A 12,316-nucleotide genomic window follows, 5' to 3' on the forward strand; every position below is an offset into this window, starting at 1 on the left:
AAAAAAAAAAAAAAAGAGCAAGTGCCCTCAGAGAAAGGCAAGAAAGTGCAGGATCCTCTGTAGCTAAAAACTCTCTAAGAGCAGAATAGTCTGCTAAACAATTACCCACTCATCCCCAGCCCTGTTTATCTCTTTTATATAGATAGAAATAGTCCTGAACATAAAATACAAATTCCAGGGATAGGTGTGGTGGCACACTCTTTTAACCCCAGCACTCAGGAGGCAGAGGCAAGTGAGATCTCTGAGTTCAAGGCCAGCCTGGTCGATAAAGCATGTTCTCAGACAGCCAGGGGACACATAGTGAGGCCTATGTTAAAAAACAAAAAACAAAATAAAAAGACAGAATAGCATTAGTGACAACAGCCACACATACCTCAAACTGTGTGACAGCAGCATAGCGCACCTCGCCGGCAGGGGTGGTGTATCTGCTTCTATAGAAACCTTTCATTTTGTCATTCAGCTCTCCAACAAAATCTATCTTTAAGGTTCCTGTACCTGTGATTGAAGATAAAGACCTTTTTATTGACATGTTAATTATAAATTCAGGTACCAAAATATGCCCTCAAGACACTATTTTCAATAGGCTATTACAATATTCAAAGCATTTATTTCCTTTCTCAAATACTCCTTTTGGCACTGGAGAGAATTCTCTACTGACTGACATGAATGGCAAACTAATCCTTTAAGTTTCATTTAGGGGGACTGCTTAGAAAATAATTTTACTAAGTCTCAAATTACCACAATACATTAAGATAAAAATAGGAAAGAAAGCATTTATTATGAAATGTCTGACATGTTTCTGTGCATGAGATTTCTAAAAATACTTATGAATATAAAGTTGGAAGTATTGTCCCCTTTTGTAGAAGAGAAAATCAAGGGCTAAAAAAATGTTACGTCAAAGTCCTGAAACTAGTAAATAGCAAGACTGCTTTCACCTAAAACATGCTTGTGGCCAATTACATCATGTCTTTAGCCTTTTAAAAATAACTTTAGTACACAAAATGTAGCCAATTACTTTACCACTAAAGACAATGTTTGCTTGATCCAGATAGAACATTGATTGCATATTCTTGTAAGGAATTATAGGGAAGAGCAATTATTTGATCAACTAAGGCATAAGGCTTACTCGATCATCTGAGTGTGAGCACTAGAGAAAGAAATTACTAAGCTAAGCAACCTAAGTACACACCCTATCATTTTAAGAGTAAAACCAATTTTGCCTATATGTGTGATTTCTGCTAAAAAAAAAAAGTGCTATTTTAAATAACAGAATGAAGATCTATATTCTAGTATTCACCTGCTGAACTCAGGTACACGGCAAAACAAGAATCCATTGCACACCCTACAAATCAAGTCACAACACACAAAGTATTTGAAAAGAATGTTGACTTTAGACATGATCTTTTCCGTGTGTTTATTTATAACAAGATCTAGAGTATGTGAGTCTAAAGACATGAGGAAAATGCTTAGCTAATCATACCAGACTGTCATATCCTGATATTTCAGGCTGTCATTTTGAAATGCTAAAAGTAATGATGTCTGACATTGATTTAATGTTGTTGATTTTTTTTTCTACTTTGACATTAACTTTTTTTATTGCCTTAAAGTCAAATTTCATGCCTGAAACTGAATTTGTTCTTTGGAAAGTTTCAAAGTCACACAAGTGCAAGTCTATACAATAGGCAATGGACAAAAGGCATGGCTTCTACTTAAAAACAGGTGTGTTTGCCATGTGGCTAAACTCATTTTCTCATGTGTCAGCAAGCACTAAACTAGTGTCACACAAGTAAAATAACCACGCCCTGAGCGCTTCGCTGAAGCTCAACTGAAAAGGCACCTGAATGGTTTGAAATCAGACACTGATCTGTGACATCTCAAGGGACAATGAATATTTTCTGGTGTGTGTGCTAGGATGAACCTAGGGCATCATGAATAATGCTAAAAAGGTTCTCTGCCATTGAGCCATAGCCCAAACTCCAGGGAATACTTTTTCTTTTAACAAGAATGACAGATTACAGGGGCTGGAGAGTTGACTCAGCGTTTTAGAGCACTGACTGTTCTACCAGAGGTCCTGAGTTCAAATCCCAGCAACCACATGGTGGCTCACAACCATCTGTAATGAGATCTGATGCCCTCTTCAGGTGTCTCTGAAGACAGCAACAGTGTACTTATAATAAATAAATAAATGAATTAAAAAAAAAAGACAGATTACTAGGACGATAAGTATTAACATAGTTATGAGACTATAAGAATTATTAATGATGGATACAAATTAATAACTAAGGCAAAAAATTAAGAAAATAACTAAATGTTTTATTCTCTATTTTGAATAGTAATTTACTGTGCTTTTAAAAAGCAGGTATATTTATACTATTAAGGTGGGCTGGTGAGATGGCTCAGTGGGTAAGAGCACTGACTGCTCTTCCAAAAGTCCCGAGTTCAAATCCCAGCAACCACATGGTGGCTCACAACCACCCATAATGAGATCTGATGCCCTCTTCTGGTGTGTCTGAAGTTAGCTACAGTGAATTTATGTACAATGATAAATAAATCTTTTAAAAAAAAAAACTATTAAGGTTTTAGGAAGAAAATACAATAATTTTTAAAATGCATTACCCTTAGTGGGAACTGCTACAGTCCCACCAATGAAACTGGCAGTCTGCTTTCACTGTCAATATGTTTTCTAATAACTCATATCCATAGAAAATCTACTTTCAATTTTTTTCAATTTGGAACAAAAGTGGATTTAAAACTCATAACTAAATAAGAAAGGCTGCTTACACTTTTACTTGGTTTTAAATCTCCAAGGTCATCAAACCATAACAAGATACTGACAGTGACCACTTCCAAAGAGTGGTTTACTAAACAAAATACAAAGTATTGGAAAGGATAATTACCTGAAATTCAAACAAAACACAAGTTAAAGATTTTTTAAAATCATTATTAAATTAGTTTCACATTATACAATACTAATCATAAAACATTACTACTAACAGAATTTTAAGGTAACTAGAAAAAAGGACTTTGACAAATTTCATTTATCAAATACCAAGATGAACCAACAGTCGGTTGATCTTTAATTTTACACCTATTCATAAGGAACTACACTGTTTCCTCAAATTAGATACTTAATTTCAATGTCCAACCTACTTAAAAACACAAAGCTAGGTTAGTGGCTCACACCTCTAATCTCAAAACTTGGGCAGATCTGGGTTTGAGGCCAGCCTGGTCTCCATGGTTGAGAATTCTAGGTCAGCCAGAGCTGTAAAGGTGACCTTCTCTCCAAAAACAACAACCAAAACAGAGAAAACAAGAAAAGAAAAAACCCAAAACAACAAAAAACAAACCATAAAATAATGATTAAAATGAAATAACTAAGACAATCACAACATCCATCAAAAACATAAATGTTGAAAGTTTAGGAAATTATAACTGTAAAACCTACATACCTTGAAATAATTCGATTAAGTTTACTAAATGCTATAAAATTAAAAATTAATTTCTTTTTTTTTTTTTAGATTTTTTTTTAATTAGGTAATTTCCTCAATTACATTTCCAATGCTATCCAAAAAGTCCCCAATACACTCCCCCCCCCAGTCACCCACCCACCCACCCCCACCCCTTGGCCCTGGCATTCCCCTGTACTGGGGCATATAAAGTTGGCAAGTCCAATGGGCCTCTCTTTCCAGTGATGGCCTACTAGGCCATCTTTTGATACAAATGCAGCTAGAGNCAAGAGCTCTGGGGTATTGGTTAGTTCATAATAATGATCCACCTATGGGGATGCAGTTCCCTTTAGCTCCTTGGGTACTTTCTCTAGCTCCTCCATTGGGGGCCCTGTGATCCATCCAATAGCTGACTGTGAGTATCCACTTCTGTGTTTGCAAAAATTAATTTCTATAAAAGGAAAACATTATGAACAGTGTGTTTCTGCATAATGATGTCACTTTACAAGATTTTGAAGACTGTTCTTAAGTTTTCAGACCTTGCAGTGATCATGGGATATTAACCACTATTACAGTTTTCAGACCTTGCAGTGATCATGGGNTATTAACCACTATTACAGTTTTCAGACCTTGCAGTGATCATGGGGTATTAACCACTATTACAGTTTTCAGACCTTGCAGTGATCATGGGGTATTAACCACTATTACAGTTTTCAGACCTTGCAGTGATCATGGGGTATTAACCACTATTACAGAATGATGCCAGTATCAGAGATGCTTTAGTGGCTATCTGATAACTGGTACAATTGTTAAGTTTGAAGAGACAAACCGCAAAGGCTACTGACGACATCATACGATTATGTTCATTCAATATTTACTCCATCATCACTCAAGACCAGTTCTATAATCTGATCTGAAAAATCCGAAAAGATAAAGAACTTTTTCTTCAGATTTAGTTAGTTTTATTTCTTCCAAATTCATATATTTATTTGTGAGGCAAGACCTTTATTTAAAGCAAAAATGACTAGATGATCCTGAAAACTTTGATAGAGTGTGAAGTCAATGGTTTTCCAATAAACATTATCACAGATATTCAATAATTTAAAAATTAAAATTAAAAAAGGGGTGGGATGGAGAGATGGCTCAGCAGGTTTGAAGAGCACTGACTGCTCTTCCGGGAGTCCTGAGTTCAATTCCCAGCAACCACGTGGTGGCTCACAACCACCCATAATGAGATCTGACGCTCTCTTCTGGTACATCTGAAGACAGCTACGGTGTACTTACATATAATAGTAAATAAATCTTAAAAAAATAAAATAAGCCGGGCATGGTGACACACGCCTTTAATCCCAGCACTTGGGAGACAGAGGCAGGTGAGTTCGAGGCCAGCCTGGTCTACAGAGTTCCAGGACAGCCAGGGCTATACAGAGAAACCCTGTCTCAAAAAATAAAATAAAATAAAATAAAATAAAATAAAATAAAATAAAATTGTGTTGCTATTATCAGTGGTTAGAGGAGTAGGTTTCTTTCTTTTCTTTTTTTTTATTAATAGAGGTTTTTTTTGTTTGTTTGTTTTTGGGAGGGGTTCTTTTCTCTTTTAAATGGGGTAGGTTCTTTCCTTCTACCTCTTCATAGGTTCTAGGGATTGGATTCAGGTAACCAGGCTTCTATGGCAAATACCATTACCCACAGGGGCATCTTGTTAGCCCAATATTGAATAATTTAATAAGTCACACTTGCAGGATTTTCTAGCAGTTTTGTGAGTCATTATATTAGCTTAAGAATTTACTACAGTGGCAGATGCCTCAGTGGTTAAGAGCACTGGCTGTTCATCCAGAGCCCAGGCTTGGTGCCCAGCACCCACACGAGGCTCACAGCCACCTTCACTCCAGCACCAGCTTTCTGATCCTATAGGCTGGCTCTGCACACACAGACACAGAGATACACACAAACATCAAATATATTTTCTTGTAAAAGAATTGTTCTAGTAATTTAAAAATCTCAAAAAAACATATAAAGTATTATAGGTTTACTCAATTTCCAATAAAATATGAAGCAGATAATAAAAAACACTATTTTGATTTATAGCATAGTACATGTATGTAATTTCTCTGGTATTTTTGAAATGGATTTTAACATTTACCATGGGTTTTATGAATTTATTAAAAATTATGCAGCCTAACCTAGTGGTGGTGGCACATGCCCTTTAATTCCAGCATTTGGGAGGCAGAGGCAGGCGGATTTCTGAGTTCAAGGCCAGCCTGGTCTACAGAGTGAGTTCCAGGACAGCCAGGGCTACACAGAGAAACCCTGTCTCAGGAAAAAAAAAAAAAATGATGTAGCCTGGAACTGGAGAGATGGCTCAGCATTAAGAGCATAGGCTCCTCTTCAAAAGGACCCAGATGTGACTCCCAGCACTCACAGAGCGGCTCACAACTGTGTGACTCCAGTCACAGTTGAGCTGAGCCTTCTTGTGGCTTCCTCAGGCACCAGGCACAGACAAGCATACAGAGAAAACATCCATATACATAAGATTATTCAGAAAATAGTATATAAATGACTACAAAATTATGATAGAGTTTCTAACAATACATAAGAAACTCATCCCTTTTGGGGGCGAACTGACAGAAGGACAGGTGGAGATTTCATCAGACAGCATATGAATTTTAAAGCTGAGCAAGATTCTGTCAGAATGAAATAAAACAGGGCTAGGGGTGTGAAGATGTGGCTCAGTGATAAAGGCATTAGTCTAACATGTGTAAGCTTTAGGTTCAATTCCAAGTTGTTGGGGATAGGGATTAAATTCTGAGCTGAAGTTGGGCATGCTGGCCAAAAATTTACTCCCAGGACTCAAGAGGGAGAGTCAGGGGATCTCTGTTTGAAGCCAGCATGGTGTGTACTACTTATCATGTTCAAGCCCAGCCAGAGCTACATAGACTCTGCCTCAAACAAAAGAAAACAATAAAGCAAGCACACACAAAAACTGAGCTGAACAACGTAGGATATACCTAGAACCCCCAGCACTGGAAGGCAGAGCAAAGTTCAAAGCCTGCCTGGCTTTCATACCGAGTTCCAGATCAGCTAGAGGAACACCCAAGACCTATCTCAAGATGATAGAAATTAGAGGTGGAGTCCAAGGTATTAGGCCCTGGGTTCAATCCCTATACTGTGAACAAAGAAGCAAACCCAAAAGCATGGTGAGTGTAGCAGAGACATAGGCTTTTGTTTGCTCTGTTTATTTCTGAACTGTTGTATTATTGTATTATGCTGCCCAGGATGGGCTGGGGCTCATGGCACTACAGTACAGCTGGCTGGCTTCCACCTGCCTTTTTATCTGGGTTCTGTGGCTCCAACTTGAGACATAAGGCCTGTGTGGAAGCAACTTGACCATCTCCTTAGCCTCTAGTTTAATATTTATGACCCATTTTTACTCAACTCCTGCTCTTGTGTGTGTGTTCCAAATAAGCCATATTTAATGTCCAGCCCTCCCTCACATGGCACAGAACCACCTGTAAATCCAGCCCCAGGGAATGTGTCCAACTCTGGCTTCCACTGGCACCAGGCACATATTAAGTGCACAGACATACATGTAGGCAAAACACACACATAAAATTACTTCTTGTTTTGATTTTGTTGTTTTGAATAAGATCTTTCTATGTAGTCCTGGCTATCCAGCTCATTATGTAGGCCACGATGACTTCAAACTCAAATAGGTCCTCCTACCATTGCTGCTTGCTCCCCCAACCCCCAATGCTGGGATTTAAGGTCTGTGCCATCAAGGCCTAGCCTAAAATTACTCTGGTTTTATCAACTAACAGTTCCTATTTTTAAACTGATACAGAAGCCTCAGGCTTACCTATAAACTATGGAGTCGTCCTACCCAATGTGCCCTTAACTCTCCATAAGCATCCAGCAGCCAATGGTTTTAACTCTCATTCTAAACACTTGCTGATATAACTGTATTCACTTTAAAAAAACGCTCATTTTTACGTATGGGTACTTCTCTTGCATGTGTATATGTATACTACACGTGTGCCTGGTGCCCCAGAAAGCCAGAAAAGAGCATACGGTCCCCTAGAACTGGAATTACAGACAGTTATCGGGAACTTTTTTGTTTGTTTGTTTTTTGAGATTGAGACAAGGTTTCTCTGTGTAACCCTGGCTGTCCTGGAACTCACTTTGTAGACCAGGCTGGCCTCGAACTCAGAAATCTACCTGCCTCTGCCTCCCGAGTGCTAGGATTAAAGGTGTGCGCCAACACTGCCCAGCTATCAGGAACTTTTAAGACTCTAACACAAATTCATGGTTTGACTAAATACAGACTTCTAAGTTGAAAATCAGATTCACCTAGTATTTTAAACAAGTAATCTGTGAGAGGATAGTTTCCATTGTTCCTAATAAAAGTCTAGAGTGAGGGCAGGGATGCAGCTCGGTTGGTAGAATGCTTGTCTATCATGTACAAAGCCCTAAGTCTGACTCCAAGCACCCTATCAGATGTGCCGGGTGGCCTGTAATCCCAGCACTTGAGATGAAGGTAGGAGGAACAGAAGTTTAAAGCCACACTTGGCTATAGTGTTTGAGGCCAGTCAGGGCTACATAACATCTTACTTCAAAAAATAAAACAAGTTTGGTGAAGGTACACACCAGCTTCCATCCCATCCCAAAAGAAATTCTCTCAAAGCTTCACTTTATTCCCAAGGCACTAAAATCTGCTTTGGGATGCAATTTGTTATATTTTCTCAATCTCCCTCTTGCCAAAGAAATATTTTGTAAACTAATAGCTCCTGTATTTAATTCAAAGAGATTTTTAAATTTCTTCTCTTTTTAAAAAAATTTTTTTTAATCTTTTTGAGATAGGGTTTCTCTGTGTAGCCCTAGCAGTCCTCAAACTCACTCAATAGACCAAGCTAGCCTTTAACTAAGAGCTCCACCTGCCTCTGCCTCCTGAGTGTGGAATTCAAAGTGTGCAGCACCACCACCAGGCCCTGTACTATTTTAAACATATGATCCATCGACTAGAATATGTGCATGTGTGTGTGTGTATGTATTTGTATGTATATATATATATACACACATATATATGTACACACACATATATATCAATGTGTTATAATTAGTACTTTATTATGTTAAAAAGAAATCATGAACTTACTGTTAAATACACCTCACTATACGAATGTGTCAAAATCAATCTCTGTGTTGAACAAATACATTAGTTTTAATTCATTTGACAACACGTGAAATGTCTCAATAAATATTCTTTTAGCTATAAAATACTTTTGTTATGACTTCTCCTTAGAATATATTCCTATAACAGAACTGGTGGTAAGAGCTGTTTTTCTTCTTCTTCTTCTTCTTCTTCTTTTAACAAGCTGGTTTTCAAAGTATTTACATGGGTTTATCTCTAACTAGTATTGCAGAGACATTTGTTTATTTTCAAGAATCTTTTTCATTTAAGTGTTATTTCAATTTCAGGGGTGGGAGGGGGATCAGAAGCGGGTGTGAGAGCCCCCAGGGCTCGGTGTCCAGAACCAAACTTAGTTCTGTGGAAGAATAACAAGCATTCCTTTAACCACTGAGCCATCTCTCGGCCCGCATTGAGAATTTTTTATTTTTTTTTATTTTTTATTTATTTATTTTTGGTTTTTTTGAGACAGGGTTTTTTTTTTTTTTTTTTTTTTTTTTTTTTTTTTTTTTTTTTTGGTTTTTCGAGACAGGGTTTCTCTGTATAGCCCTGGCTGTCCTGGAACTCACTTTGTAGACCAGGCTGGCCTCGAACTCAGAAATCCGCCTGCCTCTGCCTCCCGAGTGCTGGGATTAAAGGCNTGCGCCACCACGCCCGGCCGAGAATTTTTTAAACTTTAGTTTACTTGACAAGAAAAAACCTGTTTAGAACTTATTTTTATATTTCTGATTACTAGGAAGCTAAATCTCTTTCACACATGTAATAGTTATTTACATGTTTCTGTGCGGTCTCTCCGTATCTTTCATCATCCACTCTTATCAAATTCCTAGAGCTTTCCTGATTGAGGATAATTTCTTCTATATTAAGCTCAAAAGGTCTTCTATATTCTTTGGGCTTTTATGTCAAATAATAGTAACATCATACCAATAAATCCTCCTTTTGATGCTGTCACTAGTAAAATTTCTCTTGTTCTGGTCATACACCAGAATGCTAGGGAAACCCTGTCCTCAGAGTTCAGTCAGCACCCGGAGGAGGGAGCGCCTTACATGGATTGTTAGCAAACAGAACCTGAAAGCTATACATCTTATTCTATAGCAAATAATCTATAGTTTTTCATAGTTTTCTGTTTAAGTAAAACACAAAGACAAAGAAATTTGAAATGTTTATTTTCATAATTCAGAATTTTTAAGGGGGAAGAAAAGCTCTTAATGTTTTAAGCTGCATGCAATAATAGTGGAAGAAATGGGATAATTTCTTTGGAACAGTAAGCTGCTTTCTCCCTCATAGGATTTCACAAAAGGCATGTTTCTTACCTGTTTGGAGAGTGCTAGGAAAAGACAAGGTGACTTTCTCATCTTCATTCTGATAGTTAAATCCTGTCGCATGAATTTCTGGAAAGAAGAAATTATTTCACAAATCTGAGTACATCGAAAAGAACAAATCTCAACTGCCACAGTTAAGAACTTTAACAAAATGTCTCCTGAAATAAATGAGCTATACTCGTTTGTGAGACAGGTCTGGCTATAGACATGTATGTATATCATGTTACTCTGTAGTGTCCCAGACTGACCTGGGTCTCATAGCCATCCTCCAGCCTTAGCCCTCCACATGTTAAAATGAAATAGTCCTTTTGCTTGTTTGTGTGTTCTGAAAATGAGGTCTTACTAGCCTGCCAGGTCTGGAAATCAGAGATCCTGTGCTAGCATTAAAGGTGTGTGCCTGGGCAAAATGCGACCTTCTCAGTTGAGTAAACCAAGTTACAATAATGAGTGAAACATGTTCCTTAGACAATCATTACACGTGGGCCGAGAAAGATGGATCAGTGGTTAAGAGCACTGACTGCTCTTCCAGAGGTCCTGAGTTTAATTCCCAGCAACCACATGGTGGCTCACAGCCATCTGTAAAAAGATCAGATGACCTCTTCTGAGTGTCTGAAGATAGCTACAGTGTACTCATATACAAAATATATAAATCTTTAAAAGAAAAAAACTACACATGGGGCTGGACTCAGTGGTTAAAAAGCACCAGCTGTTCTTTCAGAGGACATGGGTTCAATTCCCAAAACCCACATAACAGTTTACAACTGTTTATAATTCCAGTTCCAGAAGATCTGACACCCCCACATAGCCATACATGTAAACAAAACACCAATGCACAGAAAATATAAATAAATCATTAAAGAAATAATAATAATTACATGTGGGCTGGTGAGATGGTTCTATGGGCAAAGGTCCTTGCTGTACAAGCCTGGTAATAGTAGGTCAAAAATCTCAAAACCCATGTAGATGCACCAACTCCACAGAACTGTCCTATAACTAATACACACACAATTTTTAAAAATAATTTTATTTCTTTATAAATTTGCCATCTTTGGTGATATAAGGAAATAGGGTTACTACAAATGATATATATATATAATTTGTGTGTGTGTATGTGTATATATATATATATATATATATATCCCCCAGACAGGGTTTCTCTGCATAGCCCTGGCTGGCCTCGGAACGCAGAAATCCGCCTGCCTCTGCCTGGGATTAAAGTGCTGGGATTAAAGACGTGCACCACCATGCCCGGCAATGATTTTCTTTTTTATATATTCATTTATACTGTGCTTATATTTTTGTGAAATAGGGTCTTACTATATTACTATATAGCAAGACTATCCTTGAACTAGCAATTCTTTTTTTGTTTTGTTTTTTGTTGTTGTTGTTGTTTTGTATTGTTTTTTCCAAACAGGGTCTCTCTGTGTAGCCCTGGCTGTCCTGGAACTCACTCTGTAGACCAGTTTGGCCTCGAACTCAGAAATCCATCTGCCTCTGCCTCCTAAGTACTGGGATTAAAGGCACTTAATCCACTGCCCGGCTCAAACTAGCAATTCTCTTGCCACAGCTTCCAAAGTTGTGATATAGTTTTTGCCAGATTTACAGATGATATTACTTTCTATGTTGCATCTATGCAGCATAAATCTTTGGAAGATTTTAGTACATTGTCAATAATTCATTGTTGGGCTGGCGAGGTGGCTCAGCAGGTAGGAGCATTGACTGCTTAAGTTCAAATTCCAGCAACCACATGGTGGCTCACAACCACTGGTAATGAGATCTGACGCCCTCTTCTGGTGTGGTCAGAAGACAGCTACAGTGTAGTACTTATGTATAATAAATAAATCTTTGGGCCGGAGCAAGCAGGGACTAAGCAAGCAGAGCAGGCTGGGTTGATTAGATCACTCTAATCAGAGTGATCCTAAAGGTCCTAAAAATTTAATTCTCAACAGCCACATGAAGGCTCACAACCATCTGTACAGCTACAGTGTACTCACATACATAGAATAAATAAATGTCTTTTAAAAAGGGGGGAGGGGTGGAGAGATGGCTCAGCAGTTAAGAGCACTGACTGCTCTTCCAGAGGTCCTGAGTTCAAGTCCCGGCAACCACATGGTGGCTCACAACCATCCGTAACAATATCTGGCGCCCTCTTCTGGAGGGTCTGAAGACAGCTACAGTGTACTTACATATAATAAATAAATAATTAAAAAAAAAAAAAAAAAGAATTCATTGTTAAAAACGTCATGAAGCCGGGCAGTGGTGTCACACACCTTTAATCCCAGCACTAGGGAGGCAGAGACAGGCAGATTTCTGAGTTCGAGGCCAGCCTGGTCTACAGAGTGAGTTCCAGGACAGCCAAAGTT

The 12,316-nt window shown here is 38.2% G+C and overlaps 1 protein-coding gene across 3 annotated transcripts in view; it reads right to left on the reverse strand.

Moving 5' to 3' along the window:
- Positions 1-12,316, reverse strand: part of Npepps (aminopeptidase puromycin sensitive) — a 79,098-nt gene that overhangs the window by 42,180 nt on the left and 24,602 nt on the right. For 2 of the 3 annotated variants that reach the window (XM_021176671.2, XM_029483394.1), the window contains exons 3-4: positions 9,945-10,022; positions 374-495 (exon numbers count right to left, since the gene is read on the reverse strand). In XM_021176671.2, coding sequence (XP_021032330.1) covers positions 374-495; positions 9,945-10,022 — 200 coding nt within the window. Of the gene's footprint in view, positions 1-373; positions 496-2,781; positions 2,852-9,944; positions 10,023-12,316 lie in introns of those variants that run through there. The other variant, XM_029483395.1, reaches the window with a different exon arrangement.

The sequence above is a fragment of the Mus caroli genome, chromosome 11 (genome assembly GCF_900094665.2).
Source record: "Mus caroli chromosome 11, CAROLI_EIJ_v1.1, whole genome shotgun sequence".
NCBI classification, from domain to species: domain Eukaryota; kingdom Metazoa; phylum Chordata; class Mammalia; order Rodentia; family Muridae; genus Mus; species Mus caroli.